Source organism: Rhineura floridana, chromosome 4 (genome assembly GCF_030035675.1).
Source record: "Rhineura floridana isolate rRhiFlo1 chromosome 4, rRhiFlo1.hap2, whole genome shotgun sequence".
Classification (NCBI taxonomy): domain Eukaryota; kingdom Metazoa; phylum Chordata; class Lepidosauria; order Squamata; family Rhineuridae; genus Rhineura; species Rhineura floridana.
The window spans coordinates 155919271-155946838 of NC_084483.1; the positions used below are offsets into that span (position 1 = coordinate 155919271).

Consider the following 27568-nt stretch of genomic DNA (forward strand, 5'->3'; position numbering starts at 1 on the left):
CAGATAACACCCCCCCAAGCCACCTCATCAAAAGGGGTGAGAGAGTATCTCTCTCAGTCACTGCCACTCTTGCTCACAGATAAACTCTTTTCACCTCTCTTCTGTTCATAACAGATGGGAAGGTGGGGCTGGTTGGCGTTGACCAGAGACAAGACCTTCTCAGTGGTGGCTCTCCATTTGTTGAATGTCCTCCCTAGTGAGGTGTGTCTGTTTCCCTCAGGAAGAATTTAAAAACATTCCTGTTTACCTAGGCTGAAATATGCTGTTCCTGGCAACCCTGAAATAATTGGCGGAGAGAATGTGACTGTTTTTAACTGTTTTTAAATATTTTTAATGGTAATGTTATTGATATGTTTGCTGTTCTGGTGATACAGTATTGTATTGTTTTAGTATTGATACGTTTGCCACACTGGGCTCCTTTGGAGGAAGGTGGGGGATATTCACCTAAGAAATAAAAATAATAGTTTCACTCAATCCTGCAGGACTGATCCCAGAAGTGAATGCAGCAGGGGAGCAGGAGTCCTGACCTCCTCTCTGAGATATTGTACTGCCCTACAAATTTGTCAAAATGCAAACACAATTTGGCACCGCTCACCATATGCTCAGAGGCACATGTTACCAAATTCTTCCAATCTACACAGCAAGTGGATTGGACTGTGAGAGACCAACCCAAATTGTGTTTGCTTTTTGACCAATTTGTAGGGCAGTGCAATATCTCAGAGAGGAGGTCAGGTCTGCTGCTCCCCTGATGCATTCACTATAGCTGCCCTATCTAGTTTGATAGAAATGTCTGTTGGCTATAGGTACGTTCTTAAACTGCAAGGTTTTTTGCCTAATAGTGAATATTGTAAAGTCTTTGGATGTAGAGTGGGCTAAAAGTGCTCTGAATAAATAGTCATGGGTCACCAACGTGTCACCCTCAGGTGCCATGGTGCCTGTGATGGCCTCCAGCGGTGCCTCCACCAGGTAGTCCAGAAACTGAGCTTTCATTTTAAATAAAAGTTAAGTCTCTAGCACAACAAGAAAGTTATGGAGCAAAATGGGCAGGTACCCTTCTAAGCAATCTTTGTGAAACGAGCCAGCCTGGCTGCTCCCACCTGTCAGTATTACTAGCCAATGATCAAAGTCAGAGTTGTGATTGATAAATGAGTTGTTTGGCCAGCAGGCAACAGGAATTCCTGGGCTCCCGAAGAGCTGCTGTTTAGCCCTCCCAAAATTTTAGTGCACCTTTTCTGCTTCTGTCTTTTTTTCTAGTCCTTAAAATCTCCATAATTTGCCTTTCCTTTTTCCTTAGCAACCAGGATGCATCTTTCCTGGTCTGGATTCACCTGAGTTCAGAAATTATTTTCTGCAAATGCTACTACACAATCAGTGTGGGTGAATGTTAAAGAATTCCCGTCCCCCCAAAAGACAAATGTGAACACTTTGCAAAAGGCTTAGGCATGTTTCCTGCTCTGCAGGAGCTAAAGACCAGGGACGTATTAAGAATTCACAGTATAGTTAACTTACAGTACAATGGTATACATGTTTACTCAGGAGTAAGTCTCTTTGTGTTTAATGGGGTTTACTTCTAGGTAAGTGAAATGGTTTTGGGTTGGCATTGGAGAAAAACAGGGTTATTATGGCTTTAACAGATGTATAACAGGCAGAAATTCAACAGGTCAAGCCGTTTCTATTATAGAAATACAATTATGGGAAAATCATCACCATGACTACTCTCTCATGTTGCGTTATGCCACATCCCCAATGCAGCCATATTGTATTAGGCCACACCCCCATTGCAACTATTTTGCGACGAGTGCCCCCAGCACTCTCTCAAAATTTGAAATGTGCCCTCTGATCCAAAAAGATTGGTGACCCCTGAAATAGATCAATAGTGATGTGGCATCTCTCTCAAGCCTAACAACAGTTTCCCACCCTCAAGCCTAGAGCAATTTTCCCATTCCTCTTTTTTTTTAAAGTATAGTAAAGAATGATTTTGCATTTTAAAAAAGGAAAAAAATAGCAGTAATGCGTTTTCCTTCTCCAGCCTTCAAGCTAACATCTCTTGGTGTTTCAAATCTCTCTCTCCTTTTTTAGAAAAAGGAGCAAAGTTGCTGTTTTCCCACATCAGCCAGCCTTCTCCCTCACCTCCAGAGTAACTTTCTGTCATTATTTCCTGGTTTCAAAGCACAGTAGACAATGGTGATAGTAGTTTTATGGGGGGAAATTGCTCAAAAAGTAGTACTGTATCTTGTTTGCACATCCTTCATGATTTGCAGTGGGACCTGCTGCTGTGGATAGTGAATCAGCTCCCCCTTGCTGCTCTTCTGGATATCTGAAAAAGTTCAGGTTTGGGAACAATTTTTCTCCAGTAAAGATGACTTAGCAGAATCAGAAATCCTTCAAAGTGTCTGTCTGCAAAATCACAGAGCTTATTTTATGTCTTTTAACGTTTAAATTTTAGGACACACAGCTATATTCAAACCTTTTAATCTCCCTGTTTTGTGTGTGTGTGTGTTTGTTTGTGTGAGTGAGTGTATTTGTGTAGATATATAGAAAATATGGTGTTTTCATGGTTTTTTATCACAACTTGCAATTCTTTATTTTTTTTAAAAAAAAATGTGTATAATAAGTTCTGCAACCCTACACAATCTGAGTTTATACATTTCCAGTAACGTACTCCACCCTGTGATTCCTCCAGTGGTCAGTATTTTTAAAACCTCTAGACACACTTATGTGCCTATGCTTTATAACAGTCAAGAGGGCAGAGGTTTTTTTATGTTACGTTATGTTATGTTAATGTTCGTTTATACCCCGCCTTACGGCCAAACGGCCGCAAGGTGGCTTACAGAAAAAGTAAACACAAATATAAAAATACATCAACAAGGTAATACATCAATAAAGCAATACATCAATAAAGCAATACATTGTGCAAAAAATTAACTTAAAATGTTTCTAATTTCTATCTAAAATACTGAAGCTGAATAATTTGTAGTGCAGCTCTACTTTTGCAAGACAATAGGCTTAGGCTGAATTCCTAAACACACTTTCTATGGACCAAGCCCAATTAAACCCCGTGGAACTTTCTTCCAAGCAAGTATGCATAAAATTGCACTGTAAATCTCACAAAGTAATTTGTAAAGGCTAGGTAGTTTCATGTATTCTACAACTCCTTAATTTCCTTAGAAAAATGGCTGAAGACCCATCACATCTCATTTTCATTGCTCAGTTTATAGAGACAAAACATATTAAAAAAGGGAAGAATCACATAGGTTCTCTTTATTTATTAAATTAAGGTATGAATGTCATATTGCCATCCCTCTCCCTCTTCCTCACACATAATTTTTTTCTGCTCTATTAAGAGTCCTCCAAGAAAAGCAACTGCAGGGTTGCCCATGTCTCTCTGATTGCTTAATGCGGCACTGGCAATTAGGGTGAGGGAGGGAAATCCCTGCCATAACCACAGAACGGAAAGTCAAATTCTACTTCTGGGTCTCTTGGACTGATATCTCTCATCATTAAAATAGGAAGAAACAACGTGTTTTTTTTTAAAGACCCAAGATCACCAATAAATTGATTTTTCTTTGATGATACCACTGAAACTTTAATATATATTTTTTAACAAAAACATTCCTAGCCTCTCCATTCCCACAGGAGAAAAACAGGAGCTGGGGGTGCAAAAGTCAAAATGCACTGTATTCATAGTCGCAGTATCCAGTAAACAGGGGCTCTGCCTGGATCCCTTGTCTAAGCAGCGTACATCGGAAGTCCGCCAGCCTCATGTAAGCATCTTTCAGGCTTCTGACAGTTTGGTTGCTCCATAATCTCTCCGCTACAGCCCCAGCTCTGGGCCAGAGTCTTGGGGTCAAGTTTGTCACATACACGTATTCACCCCACATACAGGCCTCTCCACCAATCACCAAAGCTTTCTGCTCTGCGCTGCCTTCAAATGCCACAGGTTCCACCTGATAAACTGCCAGCCAATCGTGCCCGTAAGAGATATGGTTCAGATACCAGGGAGCAGACAGAAGAGCGCGGTAGCCAGCTTTGGTGACACAAGCTATCTCTTCTTGATATGGTCCAGCATTTTCTTTCCACACGTGTATTAGGGTATCAGGCTTCAACTTCACTCCGTTATCAAAAACTTCCTGCCACACCACGTAGCTCTTGACATAGGAAGAGACTATATCCATTAGCCTCTGGATAGAAAATGACTCCAGTTTAGCGTAGCATCTTCTGCATAAATGTCTGGATCTCGGGATTAGACTTCCAGTTTTTCCTTCATAGCTAGTGGCGACTCCAAATGTGGTGGTGGGCTGGGTGCTGGAAAATATTAAGTGTTTCTAAATAAAGATTATGCAATGGAGAAGGATGTTGTAAAGCGTTTACTACCTTGCTTTTGGGATAACTGTGCTACTTTTGTGAGCTCTTACAATTTTTCTCCAACAAATGGTTATGAAAACACAGAATCTAAGCTTGAAAATCCTGTTAATTAGGTTTCTCAATGGGTTCCATGCCATTGTGTTCTCCTTTATTCAGACACAGAAGCCCTGTAGATAGCTCCACAATATATACCTGGAATATCACGTACCAATTCACAGAGTAGAGTGTAGAGGTGTTAGGTCCAGACCTGGTCCTTGACCTACCTGTTGCCTTTTCCTACAGTAAAGAATTGGCATTGACCGGTTGAGAACTAAAGTCACATGGATTATCCAGGCTGGAGCTGCCTTGGCCTCATCATAACACATCATCAGGAGGGAACTGATTAGACAATCATTTTGGGATTGCTTGAGTCAGTTCATAGAACAGAAGCTTCTTAGCTCTACTTTACACTGATCTCGCATTTTAGAAGTGCCCCTGTGACCTACATGGAGTTTTGGAAACCTATTCTTAAGGAGAATCCTTGTATCATTGGGTGTAGTTCAGGAAGCCTGGCTAGATCACAGGTTAAATATCAACTGAGACACAGAATCATAATTTCCTGTAGGATTTATTGATAATGAGAACTAGAAACTACTGGGATTTCTAATTAAGGGGATGATTTATTCATCTCTTCTCTTCAACAAATCTGAAGGTTTCGATACGTTATATTCTTGTTTTCTGCCAACAGTGTCTATGAACATTTGATAGCAATTGTTGTTGTGAACTCTGTTCATCTAGAGTACTGACCATGGTACTGTTTGAGCAATTTGGTTAGTCGGAGTAACAGAGAAGTTACGGTATCTGCTTTTAACCAGTTTCACCTTGATTTCTTTCTATTAACCATCTAAGCAGATTGGAGCTTTGAAGCAAATGAAAAGATTGTTGATATGTTTATACCATCAGTGGGTATAATTACAGTGACCACATTAGAGAAAAACTGCATTTACATTGTGGTAGAGCAATCTTCCCTTACCTGATGCCCTTCAGATGTTGTTGGACTACAATTCTCCATCATTACCAACAGATGCTATTGGCGCATGAGATGGAGCAGGCCAACTTACCAGTGGAGAAGGAAAGTGCTGCCACTGCTGGTTGGATGCCTGTCGTGAACTTAGGTTGTAGTAGGGGTGAGTGGATGGAACCACTTTTATAACCCCAGGGTGATAGCCTGCTTTGGTATAAAACTGGGCCCCTCTCAATTGAGAGATGAGAGAAGAGTGTTAGATGGCCCAGTGGATGTGGGGCATGAGCCCATTAGTGCTTTAGTGATGGAGAGAGTATCTTATATGTGCATGCATGGCAGCAATCCTTTGTATGTGGGTTGTAATATTGCTGAGTATAAGGGGTTCATGTATCAGTGGTTGATTGATAGAGAGGGTGCGTGATATAGTGAATGACTGCAGTGGTTGTGTGGAATGGAGAATGAGATGGTTGAGTGAATGTGTGTTGTGTTATGTTGGTTAGAATTTTACATCTTCATGCTTTGTAATGCCCTCTGACTTTATATTGTGTTTATGTATATGGATATTTATGAAATTGTTTTCTGTTTTTACGTAAATAATTTGACATGGTTTTTATTGTACTTATTGTTTGTATATATATTTGCTTGTTTTTGTTGTGAAACGTTTTGAGATCTCCAGATAGTAAGTAGTCTATAAATGGAAATAATAAATAAAGAAATAAATCCCTGACCACTGGTATTGCTAGCGGTGGCTGATGGGAGTTGTGGTCCAAAATATCTGGAGGGTACCTGATTGGGGAAGGTTGCAACAGAGAGTTTGAACATATTAGTAGATGTTCACCTTGAAGATAATCCTATTAATGTAAAAAAAAAAAACCTAACCAATACAGCTTAGTAGGAAAAGTCCCCAAAAGCCAGTTTGGGGTTCTTTTTTTGAGAATGTCTGGTGAAAACCTAGAAGGACACAAAGCTAATTACCAGTTGGAGTCTGAAAGAAACAATATTCTCTTTCCCTTCTTGTTCTCCCAATTGCACACATACACATATAGCATTGCATAATAATAACAGAGGCATTATGGTTTACTTCTGTGTGGGCTGCTTGGAGATGAATGATCCTGCACCAGACTGGCTCTTGATTTTTTTGCTCTGTAATTCCTACGTGTGTAAGAATGTGCCTTCAAAGTCGGTGCTGTGAACATCAACTCTGCTTTGATTCAAGTGTCCAGGAAAGCTGGGCTTCCTTTAGTTTTTGCTGCTTTCCTGCCATCTGCTAAATTGATTGGCTAATCATCAAGGCTGAGTAAAGGAAGCGCAAAGTATATTCCATCTTAAGTTATAGAGGAGAGTCCAGAGAAGCCAAGCCAAATGAGGACATGGTATGTTAGTTGTGCTGCTACCACTGTGAAGCTAATTTTTTCAGCCCATGTGTTTGGCCTCTGCAAGAGTACAAGGCACCCTTGTTCAGGCAAATAAATAAGACAGTGTATGCCAGGGCAGGTTAGGGTGAACCAATAGCGGCACCCTGCCTGACAAAACTCAGCTGTGTTGCTGTTGATGTGGCACTGAGTGACTCTGTTCACCTGCCGTCTCTTGCCTTTCCTCCCTTGTGCCCAGAGGAGCCAGACTTTTGAAAGAGCACTTTTAATTATTTTCTTTCAAAATATGGTTTATTCTGTAGATTAAGTGAAAAGGATGAAGCTCTTTGAGGGGAAAATAACACAAACCTCCAAGCTGTCAAACAACAAGGCCCTTAAAAGGGAAAAATATGCAGCTTTGTGTGGACTGCACAGATCCTTCCTTTCAAACTCCTGGCAGGAGACTTCCTGTTTGGATGTACTGCTCACAGTTGACATTGTATGCTAAGATCCAAGGACTTCCTTCTCTTCACTCCTCCTTGTCTCTTTGTAAGCAACCCAAACAGTTCAAGCCTGAGTGCTTTCATGCATAGACTTGCTTCTGTAATGTAAATTGGAAGCCACGTGTTAAGATGGTGATGTTCTCCACCCAGCCTGCCAAGGATCATCCCGTTTCCTTATATAATGACCTCCACGTTTCTGTGTGCATTCAGGAGGGTTAGCTATTCCAATTCAGCTTGAGTAGAACCTTGTGTAGCGTCCTGCCCTTAAGGTTGCAATGGGAGGCTCAGGATTACCTATTGTAGGTCATGATGAGGTCATTCTGTGGGATGAAGAAGGAAGTGTGATATGATGCAAATCCCCCAAAACAGCAGAAACTGAGGCGTGTTGCATGTTTTCTGGAGGTGTGAAGACCGCTAGCTTCTCCGGTGGTGCTTGAGCCATCAGCTCTGAGGAATAGAACCAAGCAAAGAAGTGGTGGCGGATACTGAATAACCTGGAATAAACCAGACATTTATTTATTTATTTGATTTATATCCCGCCCTTCCTCCCGGCAGGAGCCCAGGCGGTAAAGTCATGAGCTTCTGAAGTTCATTTTAACAGTTCTCACTCTACCTTGAAGACCTTCACTTTATGTAACTTTCTTTTTGGTTTGTAAACTGCTTCAACTCCTATTTTGGCATTAAGTGGCTTATGAAATAATATTAATAAATAATAATCTGACAGAGCTTAAGGAGATAGAAGCCCCATATTTAGGAAATGCTAAGTAGCTTGCACGTGGCATGGGTCCACTTGGGGATAAAGATTTAGATTCCCACTCACATTGTTGGAGTCACTAGATGCAGGTGTAGGACCAGGCACTGGGTCCCTTCTTTGGATAAACCATTCAGATAATATATTTCCATGTTCTAATTGGATTTCTGTGGAACCACCAATCTAGGCCAGCAATTACTCTCTCATCAAGACTCTCTCCCTGTGTTCGAGTTGCAATTTGAAAGCTGAGGCCTAGGATGTGACTGTTTAGGTTTTTAATCTTTACAAGCTTGCAGCTTTTACAGATTTATATTGGGGCTTCCCAAGCGCTGTCACTTATTTAGCTACAGTCATGGTTCTCCCACCTCCAGTTTGATTTGGAATTGGGCCCCACAGACTAAGCTGATTCCTATTCTAAAATGAAAATAGGTGGTTAAATTCAAGCCTAATTCTGACCCCAGTTTGGATGCTGCCATGTTCATTAGGAACAAGGAAAGGTCTGAATTCTTGTTGCCAACTCCTAATCAGGTTGCTCCTGCTGTGGCTGCTTCAAAAAAGGTGATATGAAGAAAGGGAGATCTCCCTGCAATCCTATTTTTACTCCTCTCATTTTTGGTGTTTGGAATATAACTATACAAGGGTTCCAGGTGGCTGGGACTCTACTATACCAACATTCCAAGTGTTATGGGTGGGGAGAACTCCATATCAGCCACTGCCGTTAGACCTCACTGCCATCAAGTGAATGAGTGGATGGAACCTCTTCTCTGCCTTGAGTTAATATTTGAGCTGGAGAAGACTATGTGTGTGCATGTTAGTTGTCTCACTTATAATAGGAACACCCTCTATGAGTGCACCACATCTGTGTAGTTCTGATGTTCAGCAGCATCATTAGTATTTATTAAATTTCTATGCAGCCATTCCTCCCAAAGGAGCAAACATAAAAACCAGAAAAACATTTTTCTTAAAAAAAACACAAACCCATTTAAACACAATCCAATATCCATGTAGCTGAGTAAGTTGAAGGTTGCCAGGAACAATATATTTCAGCCTGGGTGAACTGGGATGTTTTAAAATTCTGCCCAAATGTCAATAGTGAATGAGACAAATGCACCTCACCAGGGAAGATATTGCATAAGTAGGTAACAGGTACTAAGAAGACCCTGTTGCAGATCAGTACCAACCGGGCAGCACCCAACAGTGGCACCACCAACAGGAGCTCCCCTGCAGGTCATAAAGCCTGAGACAGCTGATATTGGAGGAAGCAGTCTTTTCAGTACTTCAGTCATAAGCTGTTTAGGGCTTAGTATACTAGTGCTAACACCTTGAATTGGGCCTCTTAATTCACTGGCAGCCAATGCAGTCCTTTCTGAAACAGCAGTGCATAGCTCCATCAGACTGTCCAACTAACTAGCCCAGCATCTGCATTCTGCAGTAGCAGCAGCTTCTGGACCATCTTGAAGGGTAGCTCCACATAGAGTGTATTGCGGTAGTCTAAGGGTGTGTACACGTGGTGCTTCTTGACTAGTTCCATATTCATGGAAGTGGGTTCAGATTATTACCACACCCACTGGAATGTGTGGAAGGGTAGGAAAAGTATACTTATTTATCACTGTGATGGGGGCTGCAACAGAGTGGCCCACAGGTACTAGTAAAACTCTAAACCAACATGCAGGGCCATCTTATATATGCTTAATCAGAAGTAAACACCATTGAATTTCTGAAGGCCTATATCTAGGTAAATGCATATAGAATTCCACTTTTAGGCGGCAAACCTCCACACACCATAGGGTAAGTGCCACTGAAGTGTGTAAGCATGAATAGAATTGCATTGCATGTTTGTAATGTACTGGGTATTTTGCATAATATATTAGCTGCATATATTTTTAAATGGATAAATAAAACTCTTGTGGCTTTCTACTTCTACTGGCTTAGTACTAATATGATATTTTAATTGCCTGTTCCATCATAACTTTTCCACCATGGGAGTCCTTTTAAAAATCTATAAAGAGCAGTATATCTGTGCCTTTAATATTTCACTTAAACATCAATGCTGAAAGATTCAGGAGAGTCCCTTATTTTCAGCTGTAATATTTATTATACAGCCTTACAAGAGTGGCTGTATACTATAACCACCATGGATTTTTTGCATTCCTCAATGTTGAATTGAAAATACCCCCATGCCATTCTGATACTTCCATAAGCTCATTTCAAAACAAAACCTTACAAAACCTATAGTCCTGAACTCAGAAATGCTTGCTTAACAACCCTCTAAATTTTCATGGTGATACACAAAACAAGTCAGAGAGAATCGAGAGTTCAAAGTGTAAAAAGAGAGAGAAAAAAACCAGACCCCTTTTGGACTTTTTTCTGTCAGTGGTCTCATAATTTGTTGAAATTAATTAAAATTCAGCCATGTTCACAGAGTACCTGCAATCTTATTACTGGCCTTGCCCCATACTCTGGCCTTCATCTTCTGCAGTTTAAAAGTTAAAAAAACGCCTGGCCGATTTTTAATTAATTTAAGAAATTTAGCATTGAACTCAATGATAAGGCTGGGCATGCTCAGTAAAAACCAACTGTCAGTGTTCTAAAAGCCAAACTCAGAGCTGCTTGGCTTGCCTAATCAGGGGGCCACACCCACACCAGACCTTTATTTCATTTGAGACAGTCATGGCTTCCCCCAAAGAAGTGTAGTTTGTGAAGGGTGATGAGAGTTGTTAGGAGCCTCCTATTCCCCTGACAGAGCTCCAGTGGTTTAACAGTCAGCCGCTCTGACTGAAGCTCTGTGAGGGGAATAGAGCATCTACTAGCAACTCTCAAATGACACTTCCTAGGATGACACTTCCCAGGATTCTTAGGGAGATATGATGACTGTTTAAAGTGAAATAAAGGTCTGATGTGGATGTGGCCAGTACCAACTTTGGTTTAAATTTGGGTGGGAGGCTACATGTGTCTGCTGTAGCATAGAAAGGTGAGGGAAACCCTGAAAAAAAATGGTACTGTTCACAATGTTTTCCTTTTGGAAAGGAAAGGGACTTCCCCTCTGTCCAGTGCCCACCCACCCAATTTCTTTCCCTCCCCTCCCCTCCCCTCCCTGCCCATTCCCCCAGGTCAGTTTTACCTATCCTAAGCATGATTTCACAGGAGTAAATCCCACTGAACACAAAAAACATGCAAATGATCAAACCTGCCGTCTCCTCCTCCTCCATCCTATCTCCTTCCTCCTTCCCCTTCCCTCCCCCTTCCTTTGCACCGCCTTCCCCTCCCCTATCCCCTTCCAATCCCCTCCTCCTCCTCCCTCTTCCTGCTCCCCCTCCCCTCCCCCATGGTCAGTTTTACCTATCTTAAGCATGATTGCACAGGAGTAGATCCCATTGAACTCAATAAGCATGCAAATGATCAAAGCTGCCCTTCCCTCCTCCTCCCTTCTGTTATCTCCCTTTTGCCCCTTCCCCTTCCAATCCCCTCCTTTCTCCTCCCCCGCCTTCTCCCCCATGGTTAGTTTTACCTATCCTAATCATGATTGTATGGGAGTAAATTCCATACAACTCAATAAGCATGGAAATGATCAGACCTGCCTTTCGCCTACTTTCCCTCCCCTCTTCCTTCCTCCTCCTTCCCTCCCCTCTTCCTTCTTCCTCCCCCCTTCCCACTCCAGCCCTCTCTCCCTCCCTCTCCTCCCCCCAATCAGTTTTACCTATGCTAAGCATGATTGCATGGGAGTAAATCCCACTGAACTCAATAAACATGCAAATGATCAAACCTGCACTCCTCTTCCCCTCCCCTTCCTGCCTGCTCCCCTGCCCCCCGCTCTTTCTCCTCTACCCTTGACCTTCCTCCTCCTCCCCTCCCCATCCTCCTGTGGTCAGTTTCACCTATCCTAAGCATGATTGCAGGGGAGTATATCCCACTGAACTCAATAAGCATGCAAATGATCTATGTATTATCAGCAAACTTGGACAGGATCCCATTTTTTACCTCCTGGATTAAAAAGCAGATAAATTCACTAATAGGCAAAAAAGCCTTGCAGTTTAAGAATGTACTTATAGTCCACAGATCTTTCTATCAAACTTTAAAAAGCAAGGAAATTGGGCAGCTATAGTGAATGCACCAGGGGAGCAGGAGACCCGACCTCCTCTCTGAGATATTGTACTACCCTACAAATTTGGAAAAATGCAAACACAATTTGTTGGTCTTTCACAGTCCAATCCGCTTCCTATGTAGCTTGGAAGAATTTGGTAAGATGTGCCCCTGAGCATATGGTGAGTGGTGGCAACACCTGCGATCAGCACAGATAACAGAAATAAAACATGTGCTGTGCTGATCTTGTTTTAGCAGGGAAGAAGCAACAATATTAAGAAAGTTGATATAATTCAGATAGTCACTTTAAATATGTTTGATTGACTTTGCAATTTTAGTGAACTTTTCTATAGTAAATCATTTTCTTTTGCTTTTGTTTCTGTGAATTTGTGAAGTACAGCAACACTTTGCAACACTAACAAAACTCCAAAAAACAATTGTGGAATAATGGCACTGACTATTCTGCAGAATAGTTTCCAGTGGACATGAGGAGTGTCTCAAGATAAAACAATGAGAGGTGAAATATATTCTCGGTGTGCTCTGTGTTTTTAATTGACCGTGCCCACCTTTCCTTAGTGAAGTGGTTTAAGCATAGCAGGCTAAAAACATGCATCTTGTGCAGTTTATTTTTTCCAACAGCTAGATTCATTGCTTAAGCAGTAACATGTCTGATTTTATATCAAACTGTAGTTTCAGATTCAACTGTTAATGCACCCCAAATAGAAATAAAACATAACCTCCAATTTGAAAGATAAAAGGCTGTCTTCACCATCATATGACCTTGACCAATACAAAGGCTTTGAAATTAATGAAAATAAATTTGACACAGGTTTCTAGGTTGAATAATGAGAAAAATATAATTTTCTAGGTTAGATTCTGTGTAGGAACAGTAGTAACACAGGAAACATGCAAAGGAGAGCACCAACAAACATACAAAAATGTAATTCTCCATCATTGGAGATGGCAGGTGTTGCCACCATTCACCATATGCTCAGAGGCACATGTTAATGAATTCTTCCAAGCTACAAAGTAAGTGGATTGGACTCTGAAAGACCAACCCAAATTGTGTTTGCATTTTTCCAAATTTGTAGGGCAGTACAATATCTCAGAGAGGAGGTCAGGTCTCTAGCTCCCCTGGTGCATTCACTATAGCTGCCCAGTTTCTCTGCTTTTTAAAGTTTGATAGAAATATTCTTTGGCTATAGATACATTCTTAAACTGCACAAGGTGTTTTTTTTTTTGCCTATTAGTGAATTCATATATATTCATCCATGAAGGGCATTGCAGCTGGTCCTGAATGTGTGCGTTGTGTTACAGTCTTTACCTTAGCTGTTAGTTTGATTTTTGCAGGAAATATATGTTACCTATTTATTGTAAGTATAGCTAAGTAATTTGTGGAAGACCATTTGGATGGATGCATAGCAGTACTGTGATTTGTAGTTTATGTCTGAATCAAGTTTTGGGATCTACTGGATCACATTGGCTCTAGAGTGTTTTAGCTGTGTAGCGTGGCCAAGCACGTTAAAGAGTAACTATCAAACACAAAGACCTCATTCAGATGTACTAAGGATGGGGAAGGTAGAATCCAACCATAATTTTGCTAAAATGTCTTTCTTAATTTATTTTTAACCAGCTGTTCTCTACAGGGCAACCTTGCTTGCTCTCTTGAATCTGTTTTTTGACATATTAATGTTATTCCTCCTCCCTTTCTATTGTTTCTCAATGAGTTATTATCTTTCAGTTGCTACACTGCAAACTTGGGAGTTGTCCCACTATGTCTCAGTTATACCTAAGAGGTCTTATGCACCTTCTTGTACTAGGAGTTCAAGCTCATCTGGTTTATTCCCCATAATCTACCCATTAGTGTTAAGACTGTGCTGAACTTCTGGTTCAGCTGAACTTTGGAGCCTTTCTTTGGGCGGGGGGGGGGACACTTCTAAAGATTGTGAGGAAGGTGAATGATTGGGTGTTGGAGAACATTTGGTGGGAGTGTGTGTGTTTGCTAACACTTTTTCCCTCTTCCTTGGCCTTTGTTTAATTTGCTAATAATAATCGTAATTATAACCATAACAATAACAACAACTACTTACACTGTGGCTCGGGGTTGATTTCTTCCTTCCTTCCATTAAAAAGCAGAGGCGCATGCTGCTTCAAGGGATAGCAAAGTGGGTGGTGTTCTGCTGTACCCAGAGCCGTTTCTGCCTCCCCCCTTTTCAAAGCATGCTTCAGCAGCAGCTGGAATTGCCAGGCACGCTTTCCCACTGTTGATCTTCCCCATCTTTTCTAACATACACCCCCACCCAAAATACTTCAGACTTTTGCCCTACCCCACAAAATCCCCGATGTTCCCCTGTTGGGAGACTTTCATCCAGCCGTAATTAGTGTATAGCAAGGAGAACCTCAGGCCCAGGAGCCAAATGTGGCCCTTTAGGCTTCCCTATCTGCCCATTGAGGCCCTCCCTTGGCCACGTCCACTGCCCTGGCCCTCAAGTGCCTTCGCCTGGCTGGAATATGTCCAAGGCCTGTCATAATGCTTCTTGCTTGCCTGGATGGAAGATGAAGAGTTACATGTGTAGAAACCACTAGCACTTGCGTGGGTAGAATCTAATCTACTGTACAAAAGCAAGGATCATATCGCCTTCGCCTCTGGCCCCACCCACCACAGGCTGCCCAGAAGGGAATTGGGTTGAAAAAAAGGTCCCTGCTCCGGGTGTGTGGAACTCAAAATCCTCTGATATTCTGCTGTTTTAGTGTGGAGTTTGTTCCTTAGTTTCTCCAATAACTCTTTAAGGCTCACCTATACATGTGCATTTGGGGTCATTGTCTCCATCCTGCCTTCAGGCTTGGTTTTAGTTTAGAACCTCTTAGGATTGTAAGCATTGTGCTGTCTTTAAAAACAAACAGATTTGTCCAGAAATTGTAAGAGCTGTATAGGTAAAATAAAGAATACCCGCTTGGATGAAAGTGGCTAACAGCCATTCAACATCTTCAGTTTCAACATAATCCACATTGACTTCACTCCTGTTTCTTTTCAAAAGCTTGCTCAGTAATTATAAGAAAAGCTACCAACCACAGCAAGAAACATTGTTTTGGGTTCTTGGTTATATTTCAAAGGTTCTTTTTCTGCTTTCTCTGCAGATCATGATTGTGAGATAGCACTCCCCATCACAATGACCATGGCTCCCCGAAAAAGGAATCGTCATGCTTTGGGGTTTCTTTGCTGCTTTGGGGGCAGTGACTTGCCTGAAATCAACCTCAAGGACAATAACCCACTGCAGTTCTTGGAATTCTCTGGGCCAATCCCACCAGCTGAGGAGCTCAATGCAAGGTTCTCTGAGCTTGTGGTAAGTGTTTGCTGTTGTGCTTTTGTTTTGATTGACTGAATGATTCATTCCATTTATGTCCTGCCTTTCTACCCAGGCACCCAAGGTAATTTACAGTTTTAAAATACTAAAAACCAATAAATTATACAAAATTAAGGGTTCTTGTTCAACATAGTGCTAAGGCAAATGTTCCACCAGCACAAGGATTTCTCATTGTGCAATGGAATGTTCTTCTCCATGGACCTCCTTAATGTGTTCTGGGGGCTCCCACAACCCTTCAGAACAGATTTGGGGATGGCACGGGATGAGCACGTGGGGAGGAGAGGGTGGGAAGTCCCATTGAATAAGTGGACATTATCTAGTTGAATACTACCCTAAAAGTGGGCCTGGGGGTGGGAGAGGAGACAGTCCAACTAGAGTAGGTGATGATGTTGTCTCTGCCTGCCTCTTCACGACTCTCTTTTTCCTTCTCACAAGGACATGGGTGTTCATTATACCTGTGAGGGGGAAGGGACAGTCTGACTGGAGCAGGTCTGATGCTGACTCTGCTGTCTCCCTGACAGGAATTGGGTCAAAATAGTTCTCAAACATTGTCCTGGAAACTTTACTGCTTGCGTTTCCTTACTTTAAACAAACTCCAGCTTTTAGCATTCTGAAAGCTTTCCTGGGCAAAACTTTTACAGCCGTGCTCTTACTAAGTAAGATTCAAGTCAGGTTGTTGCAGGTCTTTCACACAGGCATGCTTGAAGAAATTGATGTCTCTAATACATTCTGCACATCTCAGACTAATACATGGATTGGAACTTACTTATTCACCATATCTTGTGCTTCTCTGAACGTTTAAATGCATATTCTGAGAGTCTTTTTAAAATGTAGATTCATGTGGAAATGGAATGGAACAGAACTGTGGGTAAAAACGATCAAATGTGTCAGAGGCAGCAGTGTGACACAGATTAATCCCATCCTAATTTACTATCATATGATATGCATGGGGCACATTATTAGTCATTCAGATTCGTGTACTGCAATGCATGGAGTTAGGGTGCTTCCAGGTTGGTGTTTCTTAAAGGACTGGTGCTTATGACTGCATGAAAGTGTTTTGCAACATCCACATGATATCACTGGCATCAAAATGCCAGCCTCTATTACAACCCCCATTGTAATCCTTTATTGCTGAGTGACCCCCCCCACACACACACAACAACCCTGTTGCCAACAACCCTGTTGCAATATCTCAGTGGCCCATTTACAAATGAAGCCCCAGTCTGAAAGGGGCCATGCTTTCTTACCAATGTATTTGTGGGGAAAGAAAACCCTTTTGTTCCATACATTGCCATACATCACTTTTGGTGCTTTTTTCCTGTGCTGATACTATCTTTGTATAGAAAAAAAGTCATGTGTGAAGTACTCCCTGGATCCTATTGTAATCTGGATTATATCCAGGTTTTTTTGGAGGCAGGGAACCTTTGAGTGTTTATGGCAGTGGCAGTTTGGAGTGGAAACTAGGATTGTAGGTTGCAGAATCTGTCTTCTGGGCCTGGCTTTGCCCATAACTGTGGCCTCTGCTTTGTATGCATTAAAGTAAAGCAGGCTGCATTTGTATTGATTGGTTGGGCTGAGATTTTAATTGAATTAGAAAGGTTCATTCTGCAAGTGGGCCAGTATGTTGTATACTGTTGTGCGAGTGTACGTTACTAAATCATTATATACAGAGGAGCCTTTTGAGAGGCAGACAGAGAATCTCTAGTAAGCCAAATCTTTCTCTGGACCCTTGAAGTACGCCCAGATGCTGTAATTTGGGCTTTGATATTTGTCATCTGCTTTGTAGAAAGTACAAGAAAACGCTGCTGTATTTGACTGCATTTATTTTGATAAAAGCCATGAACATATCATTGCACTAAGCATTAAATGTGGGTCAGTTTCCCTACCTTTCTTTAAAAAAAAAAAAAAAAATGACAGCAACAAAATTCAATCTTAGCTGTACAAGAACAGGCAGATGTTCTTCTGATCAGCCTAGTATATATTCATTACCCTTGGATGTATTACCTGAGTTCCTGGAAAAAATCTCCTGTAGTGGGCCAACTGAATATGTTTCTTTTTCTTTCTGTTGATTTTATCATTTTAATTATCTCCAAATTCCTGGCATGGACTTTGAAAGCTCCACTGCATGTGATGGAAAACAAGAACATTGTGAGATTTGTTCTTTTTCTACAGCCTGGAAAAGTAAGCCTTTCTTTATCAGATTATCAGACAGCAACTAGGATGCCCTCCCTGTATTTAATTAATGCTAAAGGCTGACCTCCCATAGGAGAACTGAAATTGACATCTTTTTTTGTCATAGGATGTACGCTCTGGCCTTCTGTACAACTGCTCATCCCTTTAGCCTTTCACTAGATTATAGGTTTCCTGTATTTTCATCACACACTTACTTCTTATTGACAATTCAGCAAATCCTATGTGTGATGGCATGTGGAAGATCAAGTAATCGGAGGCCTTCTCAGCCGGTTATTTACCTCAAGGCAGACGAACCGCAGTATTGCATTTGTCTTGCTTTCCTCACTTGCCTTCTGATTTGTTATCTTCTTTTGTTTACCCATCTCTCTTACTGTACCATGTTTTGACTCTCTTCTTGTTGACCTTTTGCTTGAAGTCTGACCACATGGATTTCCTTAGCTGCCCTAATCACAGATGACTTTAGAAACTTTTTGTCTCCATGGGCTAACAGCCTTATCAGGATTGGCCTCATGGCCAATTTGACAGGTGGGCAGAGACATCAGGTGCAATGTGCTTTGAAGTCCCGGAGTCAGAATTTCAAAGCTCCTTGCAAGGTGCTGCTTTTTCCTTTGTTTTTAGCAAGGGATTCTGATACAACTCCTTTCCTGAAATCACAATTTAAACCCCTCTCCTAAGCTGATGAGCAGGGGTTCAGTCCTGCTGCTTTGTCTGTGCACACTTTCCCCCTGCTGGGAACAGGTCACACATCCAATGCAGGATATAACCCCACTGTCCTGCCCATCTACTGATGTCATGAGTGATGTCAGCTGATGGGTTGGTGGGCATGCTATAGTCTTGTGGGGCAAATTCGTCCCCTGGTGGGCCATGTGTGGCCCATGGGCTGGAGGTTCCCCACCTACGAATTATAGTATCTTCCCTCAACCTGAAGCCTGCCAGATGTTGCAGACTCCAAAATCCCATCAACTCAGCCAGTATGGCCAATAGTCAGGTATGGTGGGAATTGTAGTGGAACAACATCTGAAGGGCACTAGGTTGGAGAAGCGTTGGCTAAAGTATCTCCCCTCCCCCACCAGTTACCTTTGGCTAGTTTCTGACATCTCCATTTATGCCTACCAGGATAGCTTTTGTCTACTGTGTATATTTTTTTGGGTAGTATGCCTCTGAATACCAGTTGCTGAAAACCACAGGAGGGGAGAGCGCTGTTGCACTCAAGTCCTGCTTGTAGGCTTTCCACAGGCATCTGGTTTGTCACTGCGAGAACTGGTTGCTGAACTAGTTTGGTGTATGGCCTGATCCAGCAGCCTGTTCTTATATTGAGTTCTGGGGATTACCTTCTAAGCTTTCTGAACACCTTGCCTGATTCAGACCTTGTTACTTCAGCCACAAACTTCCTGTGTGTGTGTGTGTGTGTGGTCATCCACAAATTTAAGTCCTCTTAAGAAGGCAACAACAAACCATGCAATCATCGAGAACTTTGTGAATTTCTGATTGCTCTATAATTTAACCCGTCTCTATCTTGGGAACCAGGGATAGCCTCTACTTCTGGACAGATTATCCAATGGAAATGAGCTTCATGAGTTAGTGTTTTATCTTTTTCTTTTCTCTGGAACAAAGAAGGAAGGCCTCACTGTACTTCAGAAGATGCTGGTATTGTAGATCTGCACCCCATCAGTGGTGAAACTGGCCCAAGGCCATCATTTCAGTCTGCCTTGGCTAGTTCCCCATTTTTCTCTTCCCATCTGGCACCCTGCACACTGCTTGTAATGAAGTGTGACTGCAGTTGGTGGTCTACACAACATGTGCCAAGCTGGTTGTGTGCCTGCTGGCAACGTGGGCTATTATAAGAGTATATGTTTTTCTTCACACAGATTTATTGACTGAACAGGAAACAGAGGAGGATCTGGAAGAACTTCTTAATGTCAGCCACAAAACAGAGAGAGTTGCTTCCCAAATCCCTAGCCCCTTTCCCCAAATGCTAAAGGTACCATGAGAGACCATCACTGGATGGGGCCCTGACGGTTTCTTCCCTGGTATATATATGTATGCTTATAGCAACAGTGTGCCTTTTGAGATCCCTTGATAGTTTAGGTTTCCTATACTGAGTTGATGATGTATTCTCTGGGATTGAAGTGTAAAAGTTGCCTCCAAATTGCGCCGATTTGAGCTGTTAAATGACTTCCCTTCTCAGCTAGTAGCGAACCTGCAAATGCAGCACGAGCCTACTGTGAAGCAGGGTGTGTGTTGGGGGTGTCAAGAGAATAGCAAATTTTAAGGATTAAAATTAATAGGGATTAAGGTGTTCATATGCTGGGGCCTTTTGGCATTACAGCTCTCTTCTGTTCACAGCTTTTGGACTTCCTTTTTATTATTTGAAGAGAGGAAATAAAAACTGAATATGTGACGTTGGTGATGGAGATATGGTATAAGCCCTTCGTAAAAAGCAATGGTGGGGTAACAACCAAACCATAATCCATGTCAGGGATTCTTTATGGCTTAGAAACTTCTTTTTTTTATTTATAACATTATTTATGAGTTGCCTTTCAGCCAACAAGGACCCCTGAGACAATTTGCAATTGAAAAACTTAAACTTTATTTTTTAAAAAATTCCCCAGCTCTTGTTTTTCTGGTCCATTCTGTCAGGCAGGACATTAATTGGCTAATGGACACATCTCTATAGTTTACACAGGCCTGAGACACCCTTTTAATTTTTCTACTCACTGATGGATTTGCTATTGTGTGTGCTTAACTTCTGTTTGCATGCAGATTGATGACGTCATTCTTTAGGGGATTAAAATTGAAGGTGGATAGTTTTATTTTGTTAATAATCCCACAGTTCTTGAAAAAACTGTGCAGGAGCACAAATGCAATCCAGATTCACTGCTGCTCCTAGCCATTGTTCCTGTTTTGAAAATTCTGGTTCTGACGTCTGGATAGAACCTACAGTAGAGATCAGTAACTGGCAGCCCTTGGATCAGATATGGCCCCCTGAAAGATTCTAATGAGCACCTTAGTTGTCAACCCTCTATATGGCTCCATCTGCACCATACATTTAAAGCACAATGATACCATTTTAACAACAGTCATAGCTTCTTACAAAGAATCCAAGAAACTGTAGTTTGTTAAAGTGCTGAGAGTTGTTATGGAGACTCCTCGGCTCCTGCCAGTTCCAAAATTGAATCCTACACTCCTTAATCTTTGTGGTGGTGTTCTTTTTGTCCCGTTGCACGTACGTGCCACTTCACTTGTGAATTCTGAAAGGGTGCAGTTTATGGCTAAAGAATTTATGGGAACATGACAGCTTTCTGACCCTGCCCAAGCCACATATATAACAGGCATGTGAAGACAGTGTAAAAATGAAGCCAACCTGCATTCTGACTTGACTGCTGACCTATTTCATTAATGATTTGCTACTAGCATCTTTGTGCTATTCAAGGAGGTATTTTTTTGTCTGATGTGAGTGCCATGGAAATTGCTTCCATCCTCTCAGCTAACTCACTCCCTTGATTTACATAAGAAACATAACACATTTGAATCTTTTGGGGCATGTCCCCTGGGAAGTCTTTTTTCTTAACCGTTTCTTACATTAAATGGCAGCTAACTGTTTCAGAACTGTTCCTGTCCCTGCCCCCAGTTCTTCGTCAAAACTAAATCTCTGCTTGTCACCACAGGCAAAAGAGAAAGGTTGGCTAAGAGCCTTACTTCTGAGTAAACATAGTCTGGATTGCAGGTTAAAGCAGTAAAGAAAGTAAAGGGGTTCAAATGAGAGATGCATGCACATTTTTGCTGAGTTAGGCTTGGAAAATAACATCAAAAAAGATACAAGCTTTACGAGACCCTGAATTCTTTTGGGGGCTCAGATTGAAATCTGAATTGAATTGCTGCCTTAAACTAGTTTTCCAAGTTCTTCCCATTGAATGTAATGGAGTGAAGTTTTCCATTACATTCAACAGGGATAATTTAACAACTCAATGTGTTGGGGTAGGGGAGCCCATTCCCTGTAAAGAATGTGTGTGGGGCAGGCTCCCCACCATTAGCCTTAGTTTTTGCTCCCCTCCATCTTTCTCCCCAGTTCAATCAAATAGAGGAACATCACTCCATCACATTTAATAGAGAGAGAATTAAGATGGTGTGTTTGTGTGTGGGGGGGATCCAAGGGTTGGGGAGGGGAGCCTCCCATAAACAACTCTTGGGGTGTGGGTTCTTGTGCCCTACATTCAGATTTTGCCCCTACAGCTGCCTCTTCCTCCACCACCCACACCCATATTCAGTCTAATGGGTTGCTTCATTAACATAAGATTGAAAAAGGGCAGCAGTCCTTGGAATGAATGAATGGGTGGATGTGGGGTGGGTAAACTTTCTGAGACCCCAAACTGGCTCAAAATAGTACACAAGAATTTCTGATTTTTCCCCCACACAGGATGTTCGGTAAGTTCTGAGATGAACTGCAGTGAGTTCACCTACCTGTAGTTTCCAGCCTACCTCTGGATGCAGGGGATTGAACTTGGGACCTTCTGTGTACACAGTAGATGCTGTGCCACTGAGCTACTGTCTTTCCTCAGTGGTATACTAGAGTTGAGCTCTTACACCATTTTTTTTTTCAGGAAAGAAGCACGTACAATCTCTTCCTTGCCTATATTGAATTGTGTTGCTTCTGTATGGAATGGAGGCTGCTTGTGTCTCTGAGAACAGTGTGTTCAAAAAGTATACAGCAGGAGCTAAATGCTATGAAGTGGCTGTTATAGCGCTTAGCATGTTAAACTATATTCCAGGCAGGTCAGCTTAATTTAGGCTGAAAAGAGGTGTATGTGAATTAGGGATGGGCAAGAATTTTGATTCAGGTCACATTTCAAGCTGAATTTATCAAATTTGCACTTTCTGAAACAACATGAGAATTGAAGCACAGCCATCCTTTAACGTTCACGCTTATTTGGATTTTGCAATGTGGTTTGCCAACCAAACAGTGTTTACAAAAATGTATATGTTAGGGGAAACTGTGCATAAAAATGAATATATGAGTGAAAATAACATGGAAAAAATATTTATTTTATTTATTTATTGTAGTTATATACCGCCCCAAAATGCATCATGTGATGAGAAATGGCTTCCAAAAATGTGTACATTAGTCAAAACACCCTACAAAAATGTCTCTATTAGGAGAAATTCTCACTAAAATGCTGGAAAATTTTCATGAGGATTTTTTTTTAAAAAATCACACATTGCTGCAAAACTGTGGAGAACTGAATTTAAGAATGGAAAATGAGAAACTGAGGGAAACGGAATTGACAGCAACCCGTCCCTAATGTGAATACACACTTAGTTTCTTTCTTTGTTGTGTTTGTACTGATCTAGAGCCTGGAAAAGTTACTTTTTTGAACTATAACTCCCATCAGCCCAATCCAGTGGCCATGCTGGCTGGGGCTGATGGGAGTTGTAGTTCAAAAAAGTAACTTTTCCAAACTCTTCCTGCCCCCAAACTGGCATTAGAAAATGCTTCAACAAATGTGTGACATGACTGATGACTTCAACTGCAACAGTGTCTATTGGTGGATGAAACAGGTGGAAAAGTGTTGTGTGCTCCCCATAGTCATACATACAAACATGCTACATGCCTATGTTATAAGAGGCAATGGGATAGTGTTCTTAAAGAGGGCTTTTTTCATGATGATGCACACAAAATTATTTACCCTATAATACCTTTTAACTATCCTGGTGTACTTGCTTGGGAATGGATGTACATTTTCCCAGAACTGGAAGCAACAGAAAGGGATCCAACTGCTGTGAGCAAATGCAAGGGGCAAAAGTAGCAGCAGTACCAGCCGTGTATAAAAATAACTTTAATTCTCAAACCCTTAATATGATAAGAGTCTGAGAAAAATGTAAGACAGAAGAATGGATTTGTGAAGCACCTTTCCTTTGAGAGGGACCGACACTCATTGCAAATTAAACATAACACTTTTGTCTTCACTAGGATGGGAACCTCAGGTTCGGGGGCCAAACATGGCCCTCCAGGCTTCTCTATCTGGCCCTTTGCACTCTCTTCAGGCCACACCCCTCACCAGGCCACACCTCTCACCACTCCTGCTTTTGCTTGGCTATAACGTGTAGGGTTGCCAGGTCGCAAGCATCCCAAAACCTGAGATGTCATGGGGCGGGCCCTAGTGATGTCATGGGGCAGGCCCTAGTGACATCATAAAGCATGATACATTAAGTATCAACCACAGTTGCTTGGAGCATACCATTCAAACAAAAAAAAATGCCTTTCCTGTCCAAAACACCTTCTCTCGACTTCTGTGCAAGAACCCAGTAAATTCTTTGCAAACTTCAAGAGATGGACACCTAGGGATATTGGGCGGGGTGTGTGGAGAGAGAGAGAGAGAGAGAGAGAGAGAGAGAGAGAGAGGTTCTTTCAAGGACAGATCTGTCCTGTTTACTTGCTGCCCTGGGCTCCTGCTGGGAGGAAGGGCGGGATATAATAATAATAATAATAATAATAATAATAATAATAATAATAATAATAAATGAACATTAACACTAGCTCCACCAAATAATATAAATTAATGAATTATTTAAATCACTCATTTCATCTTAGAGGAATACAGGAGCATGAAATATGGTCTATCCAGATAATAAATCCAATCTCTTGCACAAATACCTAGAAGTTCAGATTTTATGAAGATCAAAGTACTGCAGGAATTATTTTAGGTAACTGTGATAATCCTTAGGAGAAATAGTTCTTCCACTATACACACCAAATTATACATTCCCATTACCCTCTGCTTAAGCCAATAATTTTTTTCTAAATCCTGTGATGTTAAAATCTAAAGCTCTCCTATAAAATTTTACATTTTATAAATGATATATTATAGATTAATTACAGAACTTCTGAAATACATTTTCCTTATGCTGGAAGCACTAGTTAGTCTCATTAAAAAAACCCTCCACTTCTTACATTTTCTAGGTTTATTCACTCTCCCACACATGCTTCTTATTTTAAAATGTGTTGTCCTGGAGTGCTCCAAGCACTAGAGGCCTAAACCCAAGTATGGAACACATCTCTTCTAGTCTAGCACTGGAAAGCACACCAGGGCAGTTGTTCCACAGAGTCTACAAACCTATAATAATTATAGATATGCCATGCATTAATTAGTGCATGGTGTGTGCACATCACCAGCGGCATCTTAAGGCAAAAGGAGGAGCCATGTACCTGAGCCTCAGTGTATGAGGTGCAGTCAATGAAGGGAGGGCATAGGGAGCTGCCTGCCACCAAGTCAAACCATTGGGTACATCTATCTCTGTACCGCCTACACTGACTGGCAGGAGCTCTCCTGCGTTTCAGGCAGGGAGTCTTCCCAAGCCCCACCTGGAGATGAACCTGGGACCTTCTACATGCAAAGCAGGTGCTCTGCCCATTCAGCCACAGTCCTTCCCCAGGGAGTGTGGGGAGTTCCGGAGGGGGGAGAGGATGCCAGGGGTGGCTCAAGGCATGTTTGAGGGAGAAGGGAAACTGGGGTAAGGGGGGCTCTTTTGGCAGGAGACCAAACTGAAGTCAACCTGCAAGAAGGTGTGGCATGAGGGGGTGCCCACCTGCATTGACCCAAGTGTGCGTGGAGGGTTTGGTTCAGTTTTGTTTTTTGGAACAGGGGGGCGGGAGACTATCAGAGGATGGTTAATCCAGGCAGCGCCCTATCAGTTCTGGGGAGGGAGCAGCACCAGGGATCAAGGGTGGCTCTCTAGTCCTCATGGAGAATGGTGGGTTAAGAACCTAAGAAGAGCCCTGCAGTGCTGGATCAGGCCAACATGGGCTCATCCAGTCCAGCACATCCTCTTCTCACAGTGGCTGACCAGCTGCGGGGCCCTGTGCTCCCTTTCTGCAATCCGCGGCAGGATAGCAGGGCAGAAGCTTCAGAGCTGCCCACCATTCTCCCACTTCACCTATCTTTCTCTGTGCTGTTTTTTGCAGTGTGTGCAGGTTTGCCATCAATTAAGATGGCGGCCAAGGTTTCCCTAAGGGGCTGAAGCCTCTGCTGCCATCTTGGTTGATGGCAGCAATACAAATGTGTAGCACACATGCATGCTATCAACCAAGATGGTGGCAGAGGCTTCAGCCCCTTAGGGAAACCTCAGCTGCCATCTTGATTGATGGCAAACCTGGGCGTGCTGCAAAAAACAGCAAAGAGAAAGGTAAGTATAGCGCGGGAATGGTGGGGGGCTTGGGATCTCCTGCCCTGCGGCCTGCCCTGCTGGGTGGCCATGCCACACCACACCAAAAACCAGAGATCCAGGGACAGGGGGTGTGGTCTGGCCTGGGAGCCAGAAAACACCCCCGAAGCTGGAGACTCCGGCCGAAAACCGGAGATCTGGTAACTCTAATAACGTGTTCTTCAACTGTGATAGTGTTGTTTGCTTTCCTGGATGGTAACAAGTGTGTGAACATAGAAACTTCTGACTTTTAATTATGCAGTAAGGAAAGGTGAATACATTTGTTGTAGGACAGGATCATATTATGACTGATACTATAAACAGTTTCCATGACCAACTGTACTTAATTTATCACTGAAAATTAAATTAGTGATGCCTGTGATCTCTTTTTCTAACATGATGTTTATTGATTAGAAGGAATACCGTGGATACTGTTCCCCGAATACTGTTGAAAACAGTCTTTGCAATGTTACATAATAGTTAACTAACAAGGAAGCTAAACAATAAGCCTCTCAAGCTAAAATTGCCAAGGGATTTTTGTGTAGTCAGGGAAGAACAATCTAATTTGGAACTCAACCAGTGGATTTTCCTGAGTCACAAAACTACAGTGGGATCCAGTTGCTAATGGCTAGGTGTTGTAAAGCCTTCAGAATGGATCTGAGTATTAAGTGGGACAGCTGAATGAGCCGCATGAGTTCTTGTCCAATTTATTTAAGCAGGCTGGTGGGTGGAGGGAATTCAAATCATCATTGCCAATTACTGTAAAGATTAATTGGTGATTATTTTAATATCAAACAGTTAGCTATTTCACACACAATGCAAGTATCGCAGCTCAAAGACCACATACACAGATCCTTCATATGCAGTATTTTTATATGAAAATAGCTGAAACGTTCAGTAATGAATTATCAGTAGATGAGATACTGAATACTGTATATACACTGCTGAATCAGCCTTCATAGATGAGCTTTGTATTTCAAATGCTTAACAAAGTTGCAATGAATATTGACTTTTAATTGCTTTGATTGTGAGTTTTCATTAAATACAAGAATGTATATCAAGATTGATCCCATCCCCTGTTAATGTTTTTTTCTTTACACCATTAAAACATTTCTTGGCTCATGCTGTAAAATCTGATCTCTGCATACCAGAACACTTTGAGCAATAAAACACGACTGTCCCGTCCAGAGCCGAAAGAATGAGGCTGGAGTGTGTGTGCAAGTAAATCTCGTTTTATTAGAGTAATGGATACATCAAAGGCATTGCGCTTCATAGGAAACCCTACGCTAACTCATTAGAGTCCCTAACTATACTCTAGACATGCTCTGCAGCGTGTGAAGGAAGTTGACTCAACGACCCCCCACTGGGAGCGGCAGGCTTATATAGGAAATGTTTTCGAACGTAATCTCTGACTCCTTCGTAATTCCTGTCTTTGCCCTGTCCGTTTCTCGCGGCGACGGGAACGAGGAGACAGGGGACGCGCATCCAACGGCTCATCTGAAGACACCTGCTCCTGAGCAACGGGCTTGAGGTCAGGGGGCGGTGCCACACTGGAATCCTCCTGGGAACTGCTTGGTAAAGGAGGAGCTGGCACTGACTCTGAAGCTTCCCCCCACAAGTCCTCTGCATCAACTGGGGGCGGTGCACTCGGCTCCTCGGAAAGGGCGTTGCTCGTGGGAATTGGCTGGAGAGCAGGCTGCCCCCCTCCCGCACGATCCTGCTCAGACACAACAATCCCCAACTCTGCTTCTTCTGGC

General features: G+C 42.2%; 1 protein-coding gene and 1 pseudogene across 7 annotated transcripts in view; one reads left to right on the forward strand and one right to left on the reverse strand.

Annotated features, from left to right (window-relative positions):
- Nucleotides 1–27568, forward strand: part of DAAM2 (dishevelled associated activator of morphogenesis 2) — a 288833-nt gene that overhangs the window by 69157 nt on the left and 192108 nt on the right. For all 7 annotated transcript variants that reach the window (XM_061624914.1, XM_061624913.1, XM_061624920.1 and 4 more), the window contains one exon: nt 15193–15398. In XM_061624914.1, the coding sequence (XP_061480898.1) occupies nt 15225–15398 (174 nt within the window). In that variant the 5' untranslated portion in view covers nt 15193–15224. The remainder of the gene's footprint in view (nt 1–15192; nt 15399–27568) is intronic.
- Nucleotides 3666–4730, reverse strand: LOC133384201 (beta-hexosaminidase subunit alpha-like; annotated as a pseudogene).